This window comes from Mastigoproctus giganteus, chromosome 8 (assembly GCF_048544385.1).
Source record: "Mastigoproctus giganteus isolate SK-2022 chromosome 8, ASM4854438v1, whole genome shotgun sequence".
Classification (NCBI taxonomy): Eukaryota; Metazoa; Arthropoda; class Arachnida; order Uropygi; family Thelyphonidae; genus Mastigoproctus; species Mastigoproctus giganteus.
The window spans coordinates 148161426-148185209 of record NC_143582.1 but is presented as its reverse complement, the minus strand read 5'-3'; the positions used below and the strand labels follow the sequence as shown (position 1 = coordinate 148185209).

Sequence of the window (23784 nt, the reverse complement as noted above, 5' to 3'; positions counted from 1 at the left end):
CATCCCCTGCAATGCCAGGACTGCCAATATTTTTAGATCGGCAGCTGTTATCCCCATTGTGCGAGAAGGGTCGCAGAAGTGCGACACTACACACTTTTATACAAGACAGTAATTGTTGAGACAACAGGTTGGTAGTTATCTAACTCCAAGGTTATTGCATTCTTTAAACATGTTTAAAGAATGTAATAGAGTGTTTCTATTATAATACTCATTTTTCCTTCTATGCAGTACCTCAAATTCCTCTCCTGTTCCCAACACTTGTGTATCTAAAAGAAACAGGGACCCACCTCTTGCACACACAAGGTCTGGTTTGCGAACACCTTCCACAGTAAAGCATGGTTCTTTTCTGACCAACTATCCTTTCTACTGGAGTCTATTTTCCACAATGGCATCGTCATGTCATCGCACTCTCAAACCGTGTGTACAGATGCACCTCTGTGATATGTGGGCAAGCGACTCAGTCGCATTGCATCAACCCTTGCATATTCTCTCCGTACTACGTCCTCTAGATGCTCTGGAGAGGGTAAGAAGAACATTAATCTGCATTCTTATGAGATCAGTATACACATGGCTGGACAACAATTTGGTTCCACCAGCCACCCACCAGTGGTGAGTGGACCTTTCCTGATTCTCTCAGACCTCGACTGTCGAAAGACTTGTGCAAGAGGTGGGTCCACCGCCCCTTCATTGAAGCCTTAGTCTCCAATCTAGCTGCCCCATCGTGTTGTAACTTCTGGATTTTTTCAACTCTGCCTTTATATGTGGCAGGTTTACAATACGTCTAGTCAAGGCTGGAGCTTCTCCAACCAATTCTTCAGGAGGGGGATGGTCCATCAATAGGATGGAATTTCCAAACCCAGAGGACGTTAAAGCTACTAAGATGAGATCATCATCAAACACCATGGCATTGACTATAAAGTTACATGCATCAAAGCCGATGTAAGCAGGAAGATCCCTCAATAACATGTCAATAACAAGATTAAAAAAGGACAGGTGATAAAGGATCTCCCTGCTGAACATCATTATTAGGGTGAATAACATGGCACTCAGCGGCAAATTTCATCTCAGGCGTACATTTATTTTGAAGAAGACATAATTTAAAAAAGTGACTGGAAACTTCCTCTTCAACAACTCAAGAATTGCATCATGGCTCACACTATCAGAAGCTTTAACTAAGTCGACAGATGCCAAACGAATACAGCAGGCCCCAGTTATAACGCGGTTCGCTTTATGCTAATTTGCTATAACGCTGTTCTTATAGTATAACCCATATCTGACTATAATGTTGCCACGAATCACTATAACGCTCTTTTACAGATTGCATTTTTGGCATATTTAACGAAACCGTTTCATTTGATGGAGTCGTTATTTTGAAAATGAATAGCAAAACAGCATTAAAATGTTTCCCGCTCAGTGATATTTTCTCACACACTTAATTGCAGTACAGAGACTTGTTACGTAGTTCCAAGATCAACATTTTAAAAAAATGATCAAGTATATTGCTTGTGATATTCGAAGTCTAGTCATCACTCAGAACAGTATTAGACATCGTGTGTAACGGACAGTTTACTCAAACATTGTATCATAATTAATGCAAACAACACAGTTACATTTTTGAAGAGTTAATAATGGCGGATAAGAATGAAAAAGCAAACACATCTGGACACAGTACGAAGAGTACAAATGTAAGAAAAAGACTGCATTTGATTAAATTAGACATTTTTGAAGCAAATTCCGGTCAACGACAAGCGGATGTGCGATTAATTTAGGACTGGCAGGTTTAACTGTAAGAAAAATTATAAAAAATAAAGAATTAATTTTATCAGCGGGAAAGACAGCTGTTCAACTGCAAGCAACTAGGTCTAGGCCGGCTAATAGGATTGAAATGGAGAGACTAACTAATTTTATTGAAGATAATATCCAATGCAGGATTCAGTTAAGTTAAATATTATAAAAAAAAAAAAAAAAAAAAAGAGATAGAAATTAGCCTATATGATGATCTGGAGAAAACTCACCTAAAAAAAAATTAAAAAAAAGTGGAACCATTTAAAACTAGTAAGGGCTGGTTAAATAGCTTTAAAATCCAGGGAGAAGCTGCAAGTGCATATCAAGAAGCTGAAACTTTCAAAAAAGAACTTTTTAAAATTATGGAAGAGGGGTGTTATACTGCTCAACAAGTTTTTAACATAGATGAAGCAGGACCTTTTTGGAAACGAATGCCCAAAAGAAGTTTCATATTGAAAGAAGAAAAAAAAAACATGCCAGATTTCAAAGCGGCAAAGGATCGGTTGACTTTATTGTTTGGTGGTAAATGCTGCGGGGGATTTAAAATTAAAACCACTTTTAAGTTTACCAGGAAGAGGGCCAAAGTACAACCGAAAATCAACACATTTTTCATGATTAAATTCATCAATTAAATTAAATCAATTAAAATCGCAATTTTAATTGGAATTAAGTTCCACATAATTATATGTAATGCAGAATATTTTATATGTACAAATATTTGAATATTAAGTATTTTGACCAACATCTGTGCATCTTTTCACTACCATTTATTAGGTAATATCCTATGGCACCGACTGCAACTCACAAATACATGTTACCTTATGGGAATGCGGCACTCGCTTAGCACGGATTCACTTAGCACTCTGTTTTTCTGGAACGAATTATCAGCGTTAAGCAGGGGTCATCTGTACTTTGCAAGTTCTCTTTTGATGACCCTAGTAAGGGGTGCAATATAAAAACGTTTTCTGCAACTCCATCCACCAGAAGAAATGTCCTTTGTTTTGGATCGATTCTGACTATAGATGTAATCTTCTTAACCAGAATTTTGTGGTATGTCCTCAATAATGTAGATGCTGCCATGACTGGTCTAAATTCAGCCGGATTCTAGGCATCCTCCTTTTTTTAAAAAAAGGTAGTATATGCCTTAAAGAGCACAGGCAGAAGATGATCTAGCCACAAAAATATATGAAACAAGTCTTCAAGTATCTTAGCAGGAACATTCTTTAAAAACACTGGGATCACTCCATCAGGACCTGGGCCTGCAGCCATCTTAGAGCTCCTGATCCCTGATGGTATATAAATTTCTCCATGTAGATCCCCATCTTCAGAATAGGATTCCGGAATATTCACTTTAGAAATGTGACTGCACGCTAAAGATATCTCTCCAAAACTCGAGAAGGTTAGTCAGCTCCACCACTTCCTTCGTGATCCGTACTGAATTAAGAATATTTATGGCACAGCACTTTCTTTTTTGATAATTTTTTTTTTTTTTTTTATGAGAACCCCAAACACGAGAGGTATTATAACCTGTAGTACTTAGTACCGTGCTTGGGTTGGAGGTTGAGAAGACGAAAGAAGATATTTGTTGATATTGGACTTGAACTTCTGTAGATTGTAATTTTCAGGAAATATGTATGAAGGAAGGTTGTTCCAGAAAACGGCAGTTGAATGAATAAATGAGGAAGATGAAAAGTTGGTTCTGTGGGTTTGAAGTTGGACAGTAAATGGATGTTGGCTGGTGGCGGCACGTATTCGGACTGTTTTGAAAGAGAGAGCGGAAATTATAGAAGCCAATTCAGAAGAACAGTGCCCATGGAAGTAACTGTAGAAGAGGCATGCAGCAGAAACAGTACGTCTATGAAAAAGCAAGTGGAGAGACTGTTAGAGATGAATCATTAATTAACCTAACTGCCCTCTTCTGAATGGAATCAAGAAGCCTGAGAGAGGTTTTGGGGGCACCACCCCAGATGTGGGAACAATATTCCATGGCAGCGGATTTGCGATTTATACAGAGTGAGCAGCTGTTTGGAAGAATAGTAACGCCGAGAGGGAAAGAGAAAACCAAGTTTTTTAGATGCAGAGGAAGCAATATTTGTAATGTGCTTGTGCCAAGAGAGATTAGAAGTCAGGGTAATCCCCAAAAGAGATATATCATTTTGCCTAGAAATCGGAGTGTTACTAAAGATAAGCATAGGAGCAGAAGAATCCTTTTTGCGAGATATAAGACAAGATTGAGTTTTAGAAGGGTTGAAATCAACTAAGTTGTCTTTGCCCCACTGGAGAATTACCTGAAGATCGGCATTTAAGGAATTGGTAGCAGATTTTCGAGAACTTGAAGCTGATTGAGCAGGACAAGGTTTCTCAAAATGGAAAGTTGAATGCAATGTGCAATCATCGGCAAAACTATGGATAGGATTTCCAGTCAATGGAAGAAGGTCATTGATATACAAGAGGAAAAGAGTGGGGGAAAGAACTGAACCTTGGGGGACACCGGCATTAGTGGAGAAGTTAGAAGACAGAGAGCCATCTACCATCACCCTCAGTGAGCGATCAGAGAGAAAACTGGATAACCAATTACTAAAAACAGTTGGCAAACCATAAGATGGAAGCTTGTTTAGAAGACCTTTATGCCAAACACGATCAAAAGCCTTTGAGATGCCACAAGAGCAACTACTTGTGTTTCACCGAACCTTTCCATTGAATTAGTCCATAAATGGGTAACATAAGCCAGAATATCTCCAGTGGATCGACACTGACGGAATCCATACTGGCGATCGTTGATCAGATGGAAGGTTTCTAGGTAGTTTAAGAGTTGGCGGTTAATTGATTTCTCCATTACTTTAGAAAGAGTAGAAGTAATTGCAATGGGACGATAATTGGATGGGAGAGATTTGTCACCCTTTTTAGGAACTGGCTGGATATGAGCAAATTTCCAAGCAGAAGGAAAAACACCTTTGGAATAAGAAAGTGAAAAAAGGCGGCAAAGAATAGGAGTAAGTTCAGGAGCACAGGTTTTGAGAACAAGTGGAGAAATACCATCAGGACCTGGAGCTTTCTTAGCATCAAGATTCATCAAAATCCTTCTGATATGCTTTTGACGGAAGACCACAGGAGGCATTGAATGGAGCGTGTTAGGAATGGTGGGAGGTGTTTTACCAAGATCATTAATACATGAGCTCAAAGAAAAATGGGATGCTAGCAGGTCAGCTTTATCCTTGGCTGAAGTGACAACAGAACCATCTGGTTTGGACAGAGGTGGGAGCAGAGATGGGCAAAAGTTGCGGCCAATAGCTTTGGCAAGAGACCAGAATGCTCGGCTACCATTAGGGCAAGAAGCAAGTTTTCTACTCTTAGCCTGTTCAAACTCTAGTTTGGACTGATTAATAACTGCTTTACAACTGTTGCGAGCTTTGGTGTAGGCAGAAAATGAAACTGAAGAATTAGAAACAAGCCAATTACGATATGCAACATTCTTCTCTTGGACAGCCTTAGCACATTTATTGGAAAACCAAGGTTTAGATAAAGGATGAGATTTTAAAGTGGAGTGTGGGATAAAGGATTCCATTCCTGCAAGAATAATTTCACTGACACGATCTGAGCAAACGTTGACATCAGAAGTTTTGAAACAGTAATCAGACCAAGGAAAAGAAGAAAAGAAGTCTCGCAGGTCATCCCATTTTGCATTCTTGTAATGCCAAACAATACGAGGTTGGGAATAGCCATGAGATAAAGGTTCCATTGGAGAAGAGGCAATCACCAAGTTGTGATCTGAAGTGCCTAAAGGACCTCTCACTTCATCCTTGTACTTAGAAGGGTTGTTTGTGAGAAAAAGATCAAGCGTATTGGCTGTATGATTAGGATTGTCCGGTATTCTTGTGGGTAAATGAACAATCTGTGCTAGGTCATTAGTAATTGCAAAAGCCTCAGCATCTCGACCTGCTGGGTCGGTGTGACTAGAAAACGGAAGCCAGCTGGAGTTGTGAACGTTAAAATCACCAAGGAAAATTACCTCACTGTTAGGAAAGTTGGACTGGAGAAAGTCAAGTTGCAAAGAGAGGAAGTCAAAGAGCTCCAAGTGATTAGTGGAGATGGGAGAACGGTAGAGACAACAGATGAATTTTACACAATGAGGTAGAGAGATTTTAAGCCAGAGAAGATCAAAGAGAGGAGATTCCAAATTGCCAAGTCTCTGACAGGGAATATCAGAACGGACATATGCACAAGTACCACCTTTGAGGCGAAAGGAATCATACAGCAAATAATTTGGACATCTGAGATGAGCAGTAGTTGAATCAACTGATAACTGAGATTCAGTCAGAAAAAGTACATGGGGTTTGGAAGACTGCAAGTGGAAATGGACATCGTTGAGATTAGAATTGAGACTACGTATATTTGTGAAATGAATTAGGAAGTCCTTGGGAGGTTTAGATCTTTTCGCAGATAAGCTTGCTCTATTATTTTGACAATTCATGGTGTATTCAATAGTAAGAAAAAGTGGGTGGGACATGCTGTATGAAGTAATGAAATTTTTGGATATGGCGTACATGTGGTAAGAATATACCCAGATCCTTGACATAACGTGGCCCTGCATACACACTACTCGGACTCCCTCCAGTCACTATCTGGCAGAGTAGAGGTAGCAAGATTATACACTAGCTGATCCGGAAGCTTCCTAGAGAGTTACCAATAGGTTCAGTCCGGTGTACTAACTAGCGGCCGGCCTGCGAACACCGTTTTAGACCTGTACCCTCGAAATGTAAGGAATATTGGATCTCGCCACGACATTCATCATAACCTCAAAAATCATCAATCATACTGCATGATGGAAGAGATAGGGAAGGGTTGGCCGGAACTTAGCTCTAGAGACTAAACATGGGTTCCACCACTTCAAGCCTCCAATAAGCAAAGTGGTGGTATTTCACCGGTTGATGAGAGTCATCTACCACCTAGTACTGCCTGGTAACCTAGAGGGGCGGCGTTCCTCCATGTGGTGTGGGCGCCACACCTCGACCCCTGCTTACGTTGGTTCACACCTGGGTGGTCACCCACCATGTACTTGTGCATGAAGGTTATACCCAGGATTACTAATAGTCCCACCATCGTGAAGGTGCAAGCAGAGGATTTGGCTGTCATAGACCGTCCGGACTTCGCCGAAATTGGGTCCACTTTGACTTGAGTGTCACCCGAATATCAGTTCCATCAGCGTTTTAGACTTCCAGGTAGCAAGAACAGCTTGTCTGGCATATCTGAGAGAATGTCTGTGACAACCTCAAGGACCAAATATAATCGGGATTACCATAAATCTGGAAATTGAGCCAAAACAAGAAAGAAAAAGAATTCTCACCAGAACTCTACCAGAATAGATGGGAACAAACACCCAAAGGAGAAGTCACTAGGAGGTTCCTGCCTAGGGTAACTCTAGTTCCCCCAAACATTGTCTTTTAATGGGGGTTTTAACTTTATTGACTAGAACTTGTGGGTTGGTCATCCAATGGTAGCAAGACAATAAATCCACAAAATTGTAGCATTTTGCAGTTTTATTGGATGACTTTTTTATATATATATATATCAGCATGTTAAAGAGGCAATGAGAGAAAGCAATACTCAATCTCATTATCAGCAATAACTCTGAGTATTAAGAATCTGAAGATAAAAGAACCACTAGGTAGTAGAGATCACAGTATATTGGTGTGGGATTCACTTAAAAAGGAGGACAGTGAAGGGTTTTTGCTTTCATAAAGGTTTGTAAAGGACCATTTTCACAGGAGTTATATGCAAATCACAGAATGGATTTATTTAAAGACAATCTTGTCTGGCCACTCTGATTAGCTACTATGATGTAGTGAAAAAGAACCAGATGCAAAAAAATTATTTCAACATAACATACTTAGGGTGTAATTAATTTAAACCCTAAGTGTTCAGTATTAAGCACTGACTGTAATTAATAAATGAAGGATGGTAATTAATTAACACTCTTCTTGGACTAATATTTAGTTGTATCCTCAGTGTTTAAGTGTGAGCCCTGATTTCCGTATTTATTAATGATAAAGCATATCAAGCTCATTTTCAAATCTGCAGATGATACAAAGATTGGCAGTGTTTATTGACAGAAACGAAGTCATACTACTGAAAGAAGACTTAGAACAATTGGACAGGTGATCTATGAAGTGGCAATGGAAGTATTCCATTGATAAATGTAAGGTATTGCACTGAGCAGCAGTAACCCCAGAATAACACACCAGTTAGGTGGAATTACAGTGCCAGATTAATGTATGGGCTAGCAGGGCTCCTGCCCGAGGCGCCAAAAACAGAACAATGAGGCAAAAAATATATATAATCTCGGTAAAGGGCACGAAAAAAATCATTCTGCCCGGGGCACAGAAATATCTTGGTCCACCACTGAACCACACTTAAGGTGGTGGAGAATAAAAGAGACTTAGGGTTAATTGTGCAGCTTGACAAAGTTCTCCAAGTACCACAGACAAGATGCTAGTATGACTCATTGGGATCTGTTGGTGTTATACCAAAATTCCCATTATACAGGGCGTCTCAAAAATATTGGTACACACGTTTAGGGGAGGTAGGTAACATCTAAAGGAATGTGAATTGCATAGGAACCCATAACCGGAAACGTCACTGTAAGTCGGTACATGGCACTGTTCATCAGTTCGCGAGAGGGAAAAATTTCTGGTTTACTGATTCAAGCAGTAGTCACTGCACGAAAAGCATGCATCGATATATGAACTGTGAGCTGGCAGACATGCACCTAGTGTATGGATCAGAAGAGGGCCCACACGGTGTGTGCCCCCATGCGGCATAACGTCACTTCCCAATAAATGTGTGGGCAAGTATGGTCGGTGACTGCTTAGTCGGCCCATACCTGTTACCATCCCGCATGAACTCCGCTAAGTATCGGATCTTTCTTGAAAAAGTTCTACCAGGGTTACTTGACGATGTTCCAGCAAATGTGAGATGCAACATTTGGTGTCAACATGATGGGGTGCCTGCCCATTATGGAAGGTGTGTTCATGACCATTTGAACAGGCGTTTTGGGCGTCAATGGATTGGCCGTGGTGGACCCGTTGCCTGGCCCCCACGCTCACCTGATTTATCGAGCATTGATTTCTTTCTGTGGGGGGGGGCTTCAAATCTATCACATATGAATCGCCCGTGGAGACAGAAATGGATCTTGTGGCGAGACTCGTCTGCGCTGCTGCTACTGTCAAAGAAACTCCAGGCGTTTTCGACCGTGTCAGCCAATCCATGCTGCATCGGTGTCACACATGCATTGCATCTCATGGTGGAACCTTCGAGCATCGGTTGTAACATCATGAAATGCATCCATCTCGCACTCCATGTTAATATTATGTCAAATAAATGTTTGTCACTAATTACTGTCTTGTGTCATTTCTGCTTCTTGTGCCTACTACTTTTCTGTGACATTTCCAGTTATGGGTTCCTATAGATGCTACCTACCTCCCCTAAACATTTGCACCAATATTTTTGAGACACCCTGTATAAGAAAATGAATGGCCAGGCTGCATCTTAAGTACTGTATACAGGTGTGTAATCCTCATTTTAAGAAGGATGTGGATCTGTTGGAATGGGTGCAGATTAGCCACGGATAAAGAGGGTATTCCTATCATGAAAGACCAGTTCTGCAAACTATAACACTTGGAAAACAGGCACCTGCAAAGAGAGCTGGTTGGAGTGTTTAAGTCTTTAAATGGCTGCAGGTTTGAGGTGCAAAATTTTGCTTTCAGCCAGTGAGTAACTGATTGTTGTAATAAAGTTTCATCTAGCATTGTAAAAGTGGATAATTCATATGCACACTATATGTGTTAGTGGATGCAGTGTATCTATTTAAGGAAGCATTGTTGCTGTTATGGGCATTGCATCAGGCATACATGTAAAATTTTTCACTGATTGCAATAAAAAAATATATATATATATATATATATATACACCTAATTCTGTTTTTACACGATAGATACGTTCCTGAAAAATATGTGTAAAAAAAATTCGTGTAAAAAAATACATTGTATTTATGGAAGAAAAGAAGATTGGTTCCGGATCTAAAAAATCAGTAAAAATAATTTAAAAAAAAAACACATAAAAATATTCTTTTTAAGCTTATTATTTTATTTCAACAAAATACACATGTAATAATATGTAATGAAAATGTATTAAAGTAAATTTGTATGCATATGAAATGAATTCTTCATGAACAAAAAAAATCTGTTTTACACATAACAAAATTTTATTCATTTTCACTTTCTGATAATAAACGGCGCATACGTTTGCGTACGACTGGAATATCACTGCTATCACTATAAATGTTGTGGACATCGTCTTCTTCCTCTATTAATGAAATTCTTTCTGTGATCTCTTGAGCAAAATCAGCACGAGTCTCCTCTGGTGCTGATGTTTCACCGGTTTTACGAACGAATTCAGTTATTAATCGTTGTGTTCGTGTTTTGGTTAGGCAGTTATATAATTCTCTGTAAGAGGCTGTCAACAATTTCAGTTCAAGTTGAAACTTCTCAGCGCGTTCCTCATTAGGGTCATGTTTGACAAAATGATTACCTAATTTTCTGGCCAGTTCCAGAGCTTCTTTTATTAAATCTGCATTTAGAACAGGATCATTTTCTTCATTATCACTACGTTCTGTGGGATAAGGAGTCCCAAGGACAATCTCTAATATTTCATCTTCGCTTAGGGCTTTGTCGGTTAACAATTCATCAATATCTTCAAACGATAGATCATCGAATCCTTCTCCACCAATTTTGTGTGTCATTGTAATGATGTTGGGAAATGCGGTCCTATTAAGGATGATGGGATCTTTGATTTTTACACATTGTCGCCAAACCGCTTTCCAACACGCATTTAAAGTTGCTGGTTTTAATTCAGTTAACGCTAATCCAACTTGATTGATACAATCCATAATTGAGAATTTCTTCCACACATCAATGACTGTTAGTGTTTCATCATTCAGTTTGTCCAAAACGTGTTGGAATGTTCGTTTTACGTAGTATGTTTTAATTGTCGCAATTATACCTTGGTCTACCGGTTGTATCAAAGATGTAGTATTAGGTGGCAGAAATAAAATTTGTACGTTTGGGTGTTCCAAGACAGGATGGCTGGGTGCATTATCAAGAATCAGAAGAACTTTAAATTCGAGACCTTTCAAATTCATATAACGTCTGACTTCTGGGACGAAACATTTGTTGAACCATTCTATAAAGATAGCAGTAGTCACCCAGGCCTTCTTGTTTGCCATCCAGTGAACAGGTAGTTTATTGATATCTACACCTTTCATTGAACGTGGGTTTAGGGCTCGATTTACCAGCAGTGGTTTCAACATACGATCTCCTGAAGCGTTAGAGGAAAATAATAAGGTCACACGATCCTTAGCTACCTTAAAACCACCAGCAGTTTTCTGCGATTTGGCTACATACGTTCTGTTCGACATTCGTTTCCAGAAGAAACCAGTTTCATCTGCATTCCACACTTGATCAGGAGTGTATCCTCCATCTTCAATAATTTTTGCAAGTTCCTGCGGGAATACTTTAGCAGCCAATTCACCTTTAATTTTTATATTATGAAGAGTATTCCTTTTAAGAAACCCTGTCATCCAACCTGTACACGCAGAAAATTCATACTTTCTGTTTAATTGAGATGAAGTGCTTGGCTCCTTTTCTTTAATCTGTCTGTAAATTCTTAGTGCTGTTTGCTTGATGGCATTTCCATCTACTGGTACTTTTTTTTGTGACTGGTCTTCTATCCATATTACCAGAGCCTTTTCCATTTTTTCCTTGACAATATCTCTTGTATATGATGATGAATTAACACTTACTTTTGCTTCAGAACATACCGACTTCCTAATTGCAGCTTCATTTTTCTTAATAGTTCTTACGGTAGCTTCATGTACACCAAAATGCTTTCCTACAGACGTAGCCCCTTGTCCAGTTGCAAGACGATCTAAAACTTGAATTTTAAGTTCCAAAGAAATCGCTTTCCTTTTCATTTTGGTAATAGGCGAATTATTCGACATTATATAAGGGCTACCGAAAAATATCTCAGTTATAATTAATAAAAAAAGGTATGAAAAATTTGTAAACTTACAATTTATTGACTATCGGCAAAATTAATAAATTTTTACGTGCACAAATTTCACTAAAGATTCTTTCACTTTGAAATAGAGCGTACTACTAAATGTCTTCCGAAGATACAATGCACAAATACCGTAGATGTGCACCAAATTCAATAAAAACGTTGACGATTCATAGATATCTAGACGTACACATTGGTAAACAAAAGCACGCGTTTCAAAACGCACACACTAGCTGTTATCCAATCTATTGGTGCGTGTAAAATAGAAATGATACTAATATGCCACAAATTAAAAAAAAAATTTTCTTAGAATTTAGGCAAAAAAAATTAATTGAAATCGTGTTAAATCAAAATGACTCGCGTAAAAAGAGAATGAAATTTTTATTTTCAATTCGTGTTAAATCAAATTAGTGTAAAAAAAGTTCGTGCAAAAACAGAATTAGGTGTATATTACACAAATTATTAGAGGGGATGAACGAGATGTTTTTTTTTTTTTTTTTTTTTTTTGGATGATGTAACTTGCTTCTTTGCATCATTTGCCACTATTAATTCTAATATTTATTCAAAGCTGCTGTGAACAAACACTTGATTTTTTGCATTTGTTAATAGACAACATATCAACAGTGAAGAAATTTTTCACTTGAAATGAAGAAAGAAGCAGACACCCTTCAATAGCTAAATAGTTAAAACATCAATGTTGACCTAACATCATTCATTCAGATTGATGACTGACCATTCCAGAAATTACTGAGACTTTTATTTTGTTCAAAAAAATGGCTTCATGCCATTTTTTTTACGGTCAAAATGGCTATTTTGACCAAAGCTTTTGGCACGAGGCAAGGTCAATGCTAAGATTATTCTGGCATTCTCACTCAAAATCGAAGACAGCAGTTCTCATTTCATCAGTGTTGTTCCAGTAAGCTGTGCTGGAACAGCCCTGCATTTTCAACAAAATTATAATGGGTGATGAGTCTCAGATTTATAACAACAGAGATCATAGTTTAGAACCCAGTGGACATCACCAAGGTCAAAAAAGATATAGCAGTCAAAATTACATATGACAATCATGACGATTACATATTTTGAAAATGGAAGTATTTTGTTATCATAATTCATTCCATTCACCTTCACTGTTAATGCAGCCTACTACCAAAAATTAGTAAAATGTAGTAAGTTGTAACCCAAAAATGGCAAAATGGTCAGTTTCTTCACTAAGGAGATGCATCATGTCACAAAATAATGGGCACACATACACATGGACTAGTCATTTCCAAATGAAAGACTGGACCATCTTGGAAACAGCTGAATTACATCAAACTTAGTAATAAAAATAATAACAGTAATATCATTTTTCCTTTTTTAATGCATTAATAGTCAAATAATGAAAATAAATTTCTTACTCATATATATTAAATTGATCATGAAGTCTCATGCTTGTATTGAAATATTTTAGTTCAGTGTTCAGTGTTTTCAGAGTGGCTGCACATGTTCCATGCTTCCTCCATTCATGTTTCCTGAAAGAGACAAAAAAAAAAAAAAAAAAAATAAATAAATAAATACGCACACACACACACACACACAAAGAGAGAGAGAGAGAAAATTGAACAAATGAAATGAAAGCCAGACAAATGAATGGGAGAGTGCAAGTGTGTGAGAAAAAGAACACAAACACCATAAATGTTAAAGTTCATACTAACCCTAGTTTTAATCTTTTATATTTTTTCTTATTTAGCTTAATTATTAAGCATTAGTATTTAAATAACATTACACAACACTGCATCCCCCCTGGTGTGTGAGAACGAGATGAATGAGAGAGTGAAAAAAAAATATATATATATATTATATATATATATATATTATTTTATATATTTTATATATATAAAATAGAATGCAAGTAGAGTGAGAATGCAGATTATGAATGAAGTAAATGTCTCTCCCACCCCCAAGCCTGGTGGGTTCCCCACTGCCAGTTAAAATATCCCATCCCCAGAGCGGGATGGGCAGTTTGACCTTCTAACCGGATTCGACAAGACATGGACCTGACAACCATCACTGACGAAGACATACTGTAGCTTTGTTGCCAACACAGCATTTGGCAATCTGAACTGGGTACTCTAACCTGGTTCCCTTTAAAACATCATCCCCAGGCAGGGGAGGGAGGAGAAGGGTCTGTTCCCCACATATACTTTGCCTGGTGGAGCTCGTCCCCACTGACCTCTTTGAAGATGCCTACTGAATCATTCCCCAGCCTTCTACCTGTTTCCCCCAGGCTCCCCCCACTCTAACTAAACAGACTGAGTACACCCCTAACAATGGCACGAAATTCTAATCAGGGTGAAAAAATTCAACAACTTTCTCGTAAACCACTTTCGGTCTTTCCAAATTCTAGTGTTCACCCCCCCCCCCCCACTTTTTATAGGCCTTGCCTCTGAAATCCTCGGAAAATAGGTGGCGGGACCTATCAGAGTACTTAAATATTCTAATGGGTGCCTGATCTGCTTCCTTATGGTAAAATGTGGGCAACAGTGGGACCCAACAGCTAAATTATCAGAGAAACAACAGAACTGGCTTGGGGGAAACACGGACTAATAGATTAACAGTAGCCACTGGCAGAGGTAAAAGTGATTCTTGCACTACTTCTATTGAAATGCAATTGAGCAGCAGCCTGGAAAGCAAGGCAATTGGTTTTTCCAGGACTGCTGGGAGTCATAGTGAAACAAGTAAATACATGGGCTGTGTTAGGGTAACTAAGAGTAAAAACAGGTGCATGTATACTTGCATGTACACCAATGCTGGGAGTATAGTTAATAAATTTGATGAGCTTGAAGTGTTATTCAAGACATCAAAGGCAGATGTCGTTGAGATATCAGAGACAAGGTGTCAACACAGACATAAGCAATGCAGAACTGGAATTTGGAGACTACAATGTGTACAGAAAGGATAGACAGAGCAGAAAGGGAGGAGGGGTTATGCTGTTAGTTAAAAAACACATAAAATCTAAGGAAGTGCATCCAATTGATGTTAGGGGACAATGCAATGTTGAGTCTGTTTGGTGTGACATAAGCACTGGGAAAGGAAAAATAAAAGTAGGTGTGTGTGTTAGAGGCCAAATGAATCTGATGAGTATAATGAGCAATTGTGCAGAGAAATAGAGTGGGCCAGTAAATTAGTGTTTTATAATGGGGGATTTTTTCAAATTTCCCAGAGATTGACTGGAATTTGTGTGTTGGTCACACACACTAGTAGCAAGGCTTTTGTGGATTTATTGCATGATTGTTTTCTACAGCAGCATGTCTGGGGGGCAACTAGAAGGAGTAATACTCTTGATCTGATTATCAGTAGTGATTCTTCATGCATCAAGAATCTGCAGATAAAGAAACCACTAGGTAGCAGTGATCACACAGTGTGCTGAAGTGGGATTTACTCAGAGGTAACTACCATTAGGGGTAAAGGGAAGGGTTATTGCTTTCATAAAGGCAACTACGATGGACTGAGACAGTATTTAAATTCTATACAGTGGGACCAACTGATGATGTTACCAACAGCAAATTCAAAATGGAAAGCATTCAAAGAACTTATCTTGGAAGCTACTCGGCTTTACATACCAACTAAGAAATATTGTTCAAGGTTTAGGCCTAAATGGATGTCAGATGAACTAATTAGACATGTGACAGAGAAGAAAAATGCATGAGATACATATAAATTAACATGTGACAGAGAAGCGTATGATAGATATAAGTTGGTCTGTAACCAAGTTACAAAGGAAGCTTGGCAGGCGAAGGCAGATTATGAGAAATCTTTGGCAAAGGATGCAAAGAAAAACAGCAAACAGTACTTATGTAAACTCTAGATGGAAGGGATGAATCAGATTGGTCCACTTGATATCGATGGTTCAACTGATGATGATCCTGCTCAGGTAGCAACAAACTAAATGAACATTTTGCATCTACATTCACAAATGAGGAGTTATTCAGGGAGGGGAATGCCAGACGTGTATTCAACTCTGGCAGTAAGCTAGACAATCTTGTAATAACTAAGAGTAAAGTGGAGGAGAAATTGTTGAAGATAAACATAAGAAAGGCACCTGGGGTGGATGGAATCTATCCAGTTATATTAAAGGAGGCAGCAAAGGAAGTAAGCAAACCCTTAGCCATAATTATGAGAGCTTCTTTGGACTCAGGGGAGGGTACCCATGGACTGGAGATGTGCAAATGTGAATCCAATCCAGAAAGGAGGATCAAAGGGAGACACAGGTAATTACAGACCTGTTAGTTTAACTTCTGTTCCAGGTAAATTAATGGAGGCACTGGTTAAAGAAGCATTGCAGTATCATCTAGACAAGACTTCAGTTATAGCTTGGACACAGCATGGGTTTGTTAAGGGGAAGTCTTGTCTGACTAATTTGATTGGATACTATGATGTAGTCACAAAGGAACTGGATGCAAAGAACAACTTTGATATCATATATTTGGATCTTAGAAAGGCCTTTGATACTGTTGCACATGGAAGACTACTGCACAAATTGCAGCAGTGTGGCATTGGAGGCAAATTGCTGCTGTGGATAAAGGGATGGTTGAGTGGGAGAAGACAGTGTTAATCAATGGACAGGCTTTTCGTGGACTAATTGTTAGTGGAGGCCCTCAGGGTTCAGTGTCGGGTCCATTGTTGTTTTCTGTATGATAGTATATCAGGCTTAATGTCAAGTTTGCAGATGATATGAAGGTTGGCAGGGTTGTTAATGGCACTATGACAGTACACTGCTGCAACAGGATCTAGAAAAGTTGATGTTGTTAGGTTTGCTGGTACATCAGCAACTGTGGCTATAATGCACTGATTTCTGACTAGTATATCTTTGTTGTTGGTGCTAATTCTGATAAAAATTCAAACAAGTTGAGCAGATGGGCTGAGCGGTGGCAAATGAATTTTAACATTGACAAATGTGAAGTACTACATATGGGAAGCAGTAATCCCAGAGTAACGTATCAACTCTGTCGTACTACACTGACAGTGGCAGAAAATGAAAAGGACCTGGGGGGTAATTGTGCAGGCAGATGAAGTTTTCTGAGCAGTGCAGGCAGTCTCTGCATGGTGTCTTGTCAATGATATACAGGAATTTTTCTAGCAGGGATAAGGAGGTGATGGTCAGGCCACACCTTGAGTACTGTATACAGGTCTGGAGGCCTCATTTTTAGAAGGATGTAGAGCTGCTGGAACGAGTACAGAGAAGGGCAACAAGATTAGTGAACAGAACAAACGGTTGCTCTTATGAAGAAAGGCTTAAGTTTTGCAAATTACAGTGTCTGGAGACTAGGCACCTGCGAGGTGATCTGACTGAGGTGTATAAAGCCTTGAATGGTTTGAGCATGCTCAATGCTGATGGGATTCTTCCTCAGAATAATCACCTGAGGGCATAAATTCAAATTGAGGAAAGACGGTTGTAGGATAGATGTGCAGAGGTTTTCCTTTAGCCAGCAGGTGGTTGATTGCTGGAACAATCTTCCGTCTGTCGTTATAGAAGTTGATAGCTTAAATAGATTCAAGACAGAACTTGACAAACATTTGGAGCAAGGGGATGGGTGAAATATGTTTTTTTTTTTTTTTTGGCTGTTGCTATATAAGCTTGCTTTCTTGCACCATATGCCCTTGCTAAAGCTAATGCAGAAAACACAACGAACCACTCCCCACACACTTTTTAAATCTCTGGCCTCCACAGAGTTCTGTGTCACAAAGAATATTGTTTGTTATTTGGTTTTTAGGAGCATTAGCAACCAAGGCCATATTGCTCCGGGGATATGCGGTGGTCATTCCCTGACCTTTCCACATCCTCCGTTATTTGGTGGGCACGGCCTTGAACCCCGATCTAATCAAGAAGTGTGTGCTATGCGCTGCTGCTCCTGCCCACCTGGCTACGGAGGCGCCTCACAAAGAATACAACGCGGAATTGGGGACACACACACACTCCCCGGGAGGAGGGGACGGCCACACGGTCCGCCTTTCTCGCCATCCCTTGTTTCCTCTCTGGTGGGGCATGGGCATTCCCCACTGAAACTGGGGCCGCCTTCTCTATTGGCTCCATCTGCCTTTTCCCTCCAGTCTTCTGTCTCCCTCCCCTCTATCTTCACGCTAGCGAAGTCCCACACATCAAAATTAATACATCAAAACCGCCATATGCCCAGCATTCGGTCTAAGAAATTAAAGCGATAATATCCCCACGTCAACGCAAATAACAAAAAACACTTTATTTTATTTTCTTGATGGCCATTGGAATATGCCACCCAAAGTTTTTTTTTGGTCCTAGCCGCCGAAATCTCAGGACACTAAGCGGCAGGACCTGCCAGAGTAAACCAAGTCTACGGAGTTCCTGGCCTGCCTCCACGGGGCGTAAGTGGGGCAACTTTGGATCCCAACAGGGGTCCAGTGGCTAAATGGCCAAAAGAACAACGGTACACAACATTACACGATCCAAGATCCATACACTTTTAAATCTCTGGCATTTACAGTGTACTGTAATACACCACAACGTAAACTACGCAGAGATGGGGGGAACCCCTGGTGCCGCTTGACCCTAAAAACACTTACACACACACACACAGTAATACATTGAAAGTACATTTTACATTTTAATTCCTTTTCACTGGGACAAAGTGACGAAAAATATAAATGCCAAATGGGAAGTTTCAGAAGGGTAATCATAGAGGCCAGTTAATAATTTATACAAACTAATTGATATTGGTCAAGGTTTAGACCAAACGTAATATAAAATTAACTCATGAGCTTAGTGGTAGAGAAGGAAAACATAGGATGATTATAAATTGTCAGGGGGTTACAGAGTCCTCCAGTAAGTAAATATAAACTAATCTGTAATCAAGTTACTTGGGAGGTTAAGCAAACTAAGACATTAAAAGAGAGCAAAGAAAAAAGCAAGGAATTCTTTGCATATATTAACAATAGAACGAATGGGAAAAATCACATTGGTCCACTGGATATGAAAGGCATAACTACTGATAATCTTTTGCATCTACATTCACACTTGAAGAGGTTGTTGTTAGAGATGTGGTTAACAGAAATCTGTCTAATACTGACTGGGAGTTAAATGATTTTATAATAACAGAGAGCAATGTGGAATAGAAACTGAAGCATCTAAAAAGTGGTTACAAATGGCGACTGATCTTTATGAACTAATGTGATGGAGCTCCACAGGGGTTGGTATTGGACCCCTCACTGTTTTTAATACTGTATTTATTAATGATTCTGATGGTATTTCAAGTTTACTGTCTAAGGTTCCTGATGATACCAAGTTAGGCACAGTGGTTAATGATAGTAATGAGGATATGCTACTTAAAGAGGTTCTAGATAATAAACTAAGCAGATGGGATTGGAAAATAGCAATTGAGGTTTAATAGTGATAAATGCAAGACACTGCATTTATGTAACAGTAATTCCAGATTAACATACCATGTGGACAGTACCAAAACTCAAGGTAGTGGAGTAAGAAAAACTCTGAGAGTCAGTACAGCGTGAAATGAAATTCTCTGAGTACAAACAGCTAGTAGAAGAGTAGCTTGTTTGTACTCAGAGAATAGAGGAACTTTTTCAGGAGTGACAAAGAAGTGATCAACCTGTTGTATAAAGCTACGATTAGGCCATGTCTGAAATACTGCATAGAGGTTTATAAACTTCATTGTAGAACGATCTATTGAAGAGCATGCAGAAAAGTGCAACTAGTCTAGTTGGGAGCGATAAAAGAATATTCCTACCAAGAACCGGATTCTGTAAACAGCAGCCTCTGGAAACTAGGCATCTACATGGTGATCTAATTGAAGTGTATAAGGCTTTACAAGGATTAAGTAAATTAAATGCTGATGGAATCTTAATTTTCTCAGATTACACTAAAGGAACATGAATTCCAAATGGATAAGTATGGCTATAAAATAATAAAAAGAGGATAGATGTACAGTAATTTGCATTCAGCTAAGAGTAATCAATTGTTGGAATCAGCTTGGATAGTTTGAGTAAATAAGAAAGGTTTGGACAAATTATTGGAAGGAATACGTAAATGAAGTGTTTTTATTTTGAATGGTGCTATATCAGCTTTTCTTCTTGGCATCATATTGTCACACTAATAGATTAATGGTAGACAAGCTGATCGGACTAGCCAGGTGGGTAAAGTGCCTGCCTGGCAACCCAAAGGTCGCGGGTTCGAATCCCGCCTCGGGCTTGGATCAAAGTACTGCAAAAACCTTGGGAGGTGCATTATGGCCACAGAAGCCGATGCGCCAACACCTACCAAAAAAAAAAAAAAAAAAAGACAGACACAAACAGAGTTGAAATTGATATTTGTGGTGCTAGTCAAAAATGCAGCAGCCTGAAAGAAAGGGGCAGGGATTATTAAGCCTAAAAATCTGCACGGACAAGCAAATACATAGACTATGTTAGGAACACACACACACGCACGCTAATGCTAGGAATTTCATAAATAAATTTCATGAATTTGAAAAATTGGTCATCAGATGCAGGCATTGTAGGAATATCAGAAACATGTTACTGTTCTACTACAACAGTGGATGAAGAATTTAAATACAGTGACTATAATGGGAATAGAAAGGATAGGTATATTGTATGCACCTTCTTTTCTGTACACATTATACTTGTTGTATTTAAATTCTATAACTACTGTGTTACAGGATATAGAATGTACAGGAATGACATGGAGGGATGGAGAAAACATTAGCTTGTGGTTAACATTTTGATTTGATTTCGGTTTATTGGCACATCAACAAGAGAAAGGGATTTTAGTGAACAGCAAGCAAATAGTCACCGTGTCAAAAGATATCTAAGTATAATATAATGTAAAGGATAAAATTTATTGTGAAAACATTAAAATCTAATTTTAAATATGACCGTACAGATTCATAAATTTTAAAAAGTTAACAACTGCCACATAGTCATTGTCAGATAAAATTTGAGTGTATAAGACTCATATCACTAAAAGCAGTAAAATAAAAAAACATGTTTGTGTTTGTAACACAAACACTCAGATAAAATATGTGGAATGGTTAAAAAAGTGTTGCAGTTGTCACACATAAGGTAGTCATCAGTCCTCTACAGGAAATAGTGAGCAAGATGAATATGTCCCATGCAGATGCGAGTAAGACTAACTTCTTTTCTACAGTTCCAGCACAGACTGAACTGTCAGAGTTTAATTGCACACTTAATTTGATACTTGTTTGTAACCTGTCCATGTCATGATTAGGAAAGAGCATCATATGTATTACCTGTTGTAGTCTGCACAGGGGCTAACAAGCTTTGATGGTTCTGGGATTGTGCTGATCTGGCTGCAGCAATCCCCCCCCCCCCAACCCAACCCAACCCAGATCATTACCCCAGATCCCAAATGTGGCTTGGGGATTCCAGCAGAAGTGGATGTCAAATGAATATTCTGAAAAAGAATGTAGCATGTGAAGAACCTTGAACAGGATTGGATGAGAATGCACTTACAAAGAGTCCAAGTATATAACAGACCTTTGATAGCTATAAGTTTTACCAAGGTCCAACTCTATAGCATACAATTCTGCTGTGTACATAATGCATTTGTGGAGTTCCCAAGGAAAAATGGTAGTGGATCTCACAGATGATTCTAACATTGAGTCATTGGTAAAGACAGACAAGATGTCAAGTTATTCAACTTGAATGGCAAGAGAAAAGCTTGTCAAACTGAATTGATTCAGTTTGCCTGGCCTTTCTCTAGTTTTTAATGGAGAAATTGCATGATGATAAATAAGCATGATGGGTTGCCTTAGCGACTGGGCAACACTGTCTGCTGTGATGTTAAGCTCTCTAAATAACTCTTGGACATGAAAACCAAAGGGATGTTTGGCAGTCTGATGGGTGTTATAGAGATTTTCCCATCACAGCTCAAAAGCAGATGTCTACATGGATTTTAATATAAAAGTATAATGTAGCGACAACTACTTTATTCAAAGTGAAAGAGGTGTTGAGTAGCTTCAACACAGAGACCATGGAGAGATGTTCTAAATGCTCCAGTAGCAGTGCAGATTACTTGATGAATAGGCTACAGCTACCTCAATATGCTGTCTCTTGCAGACACAAGCATGGACTCATAATAGACTGGACAAGGGCATGATCTGCACAGCAGCTGTTTGACAAGATAGTATGGAGGTGGTTCAGGCCTCTCGTGCACTTCATCCATAATTGATGGATGTGTTGGAAAAATGTCAACTTCTTACTGATTAGAAGCTACAGAAATTGTCTCAGGTGCTACTGGAATGATATTTTGTCTGAACTTTAGTTCCAATTCAGGGTGAATTGGGATGAAAATAGATGCAGACAGTATTTTGGGATGAAAATGTGAAACCATTAGCCAATGCCTAAGAGCTGAGGTAGTCAATGGCTTGCTGCAATTGTTGTTCAATAACCTTAATGTTGCATAACTGCAAAAAAATACTAAAATCATAAACAAAGGTGCTATTTTAAGATGCAGGAAGTTATTCAGTAACAGAATTAACTTTGAGAGCTTTTTAAATGTAACACTTAAAACTAACCCTTGGTGAATTCCCTCTTCTCAAGAAAAAAAAAAAACAAAAGAAAATGGAATCCACACACAAACTTGGAATGAGTGGTTTGACATAAAATTTTTAATAAAGACTGCAAGGTGACTCCCCCTAAGACCAAGATTATAAATATCTTTTAAAATTCCAAACTGCTAAGTGTGTCATAACTTTTTTACATATCAAAGAACACTGACATCAGGTGCTTGCATTTCAGCAGAGCACCTCGGGTAGGTGTTTCTAGATAGATTAAATGATCGAGTGTTAACCAGTTTATTCAGAAACCACAGTGTGTCCTAGAAAGGAAATCATTATCTTCCAAATATCATAAGGTTGTACACCTTATGATATTTGGAAGATAATGATTTTTCATCCAGGATTTTTCACAAGCAGCTGGTCAGAACAACTGGGTTTTCTGGATTGTTTTCTGGTTTGGAAAAGGCAAGCATGATTGCATTATGCCAGGAATCTGGAAACTGCTCTTCAAGACAGAGCAGGTGATCCAACATTCTGATGAAAGATGTTTAATCTCATAATGGATGTGGTCCGTCCCAACAACAATCTGAGGGAGGGGAGTATAGTCCCCCCCCTCCTAAAGTTGCCACTAAAGTTCCTGTTTAGTGAAAGTCCAATTCCAATGGCTGATTTTCACATTTTTGTTTAAGGGCCAGAAACTCTGGGGAGTATGATCTTTCAGCAGATACTTTAGCAAATGTATGCAATTTTACATCTATTACGTAAAAATATCGATGAAGGGTGTGATGTATATTTGCTTTTATTTTCCAGATTTTATCCCAAACAACCTTCGGGTTGGTCTCTTTGATAGGGGGATCCAAGATTCCTTCTGGTTATGATGTCATCAAATATAACGAGCTTCAGTGTGTGTGTGTGAGTGAAGGCTCTTAAGTTAGCTGTGGTAAGGTATTTCGAACCCTTATTTTGTACCTTTCTTGCTGCTGTGTTCAGCATTCTATAATAGTATTTTTGGAAATCGTGGAAATGGAGTTGTTTTTGGAATTGCAATTGCTGCTGCTGCTTAGTTAATACTTTCTGTGATGTACTTCACTGCTCCTCTAATTGGCTCCTGGCTGACTCTGGCGATGTTAAACATTGACAGATGTTTAAAGGTATTCCAATCAGCCTAATCAATCTCCACCATGAAATCCTCAGTGGATGATGAGGTCTCCCATTACACAGGATAGATATCATAAAAAGTGATCATTTCATACAGATAAAGGTATTGTATCCCAAATTTAGAAGGGCAAGGTTGTTATTTTTAAGCACACACTAATTCAACCTCTCATTAACTTCTCCGCTA

At 38.8% G+C, this 23784-nt stretch overlaps 1 protein-coding gene across 1 annotated transcript in view; it reads right to left on the bottom strand.

Annotated features, from left to right (window-relative positions):
* RNaseX25 (Ribonuclease X25) overlaps positions 1–23784 on the bottom strand; it is a 161994-nt gene that overhangs the window by 56233 nt on the left and 81977 nt on the right. Inside the window, exon 6 of the mRNA XM_090379814.1 lies at positions 13299–13412. Coding sequence (XP_090235940.1) covers positions 13299–13412 — 114 coding nt within the window. The remainder of the gene's footprint in view (positions 1–13298; positions 13413–23784) is intronic.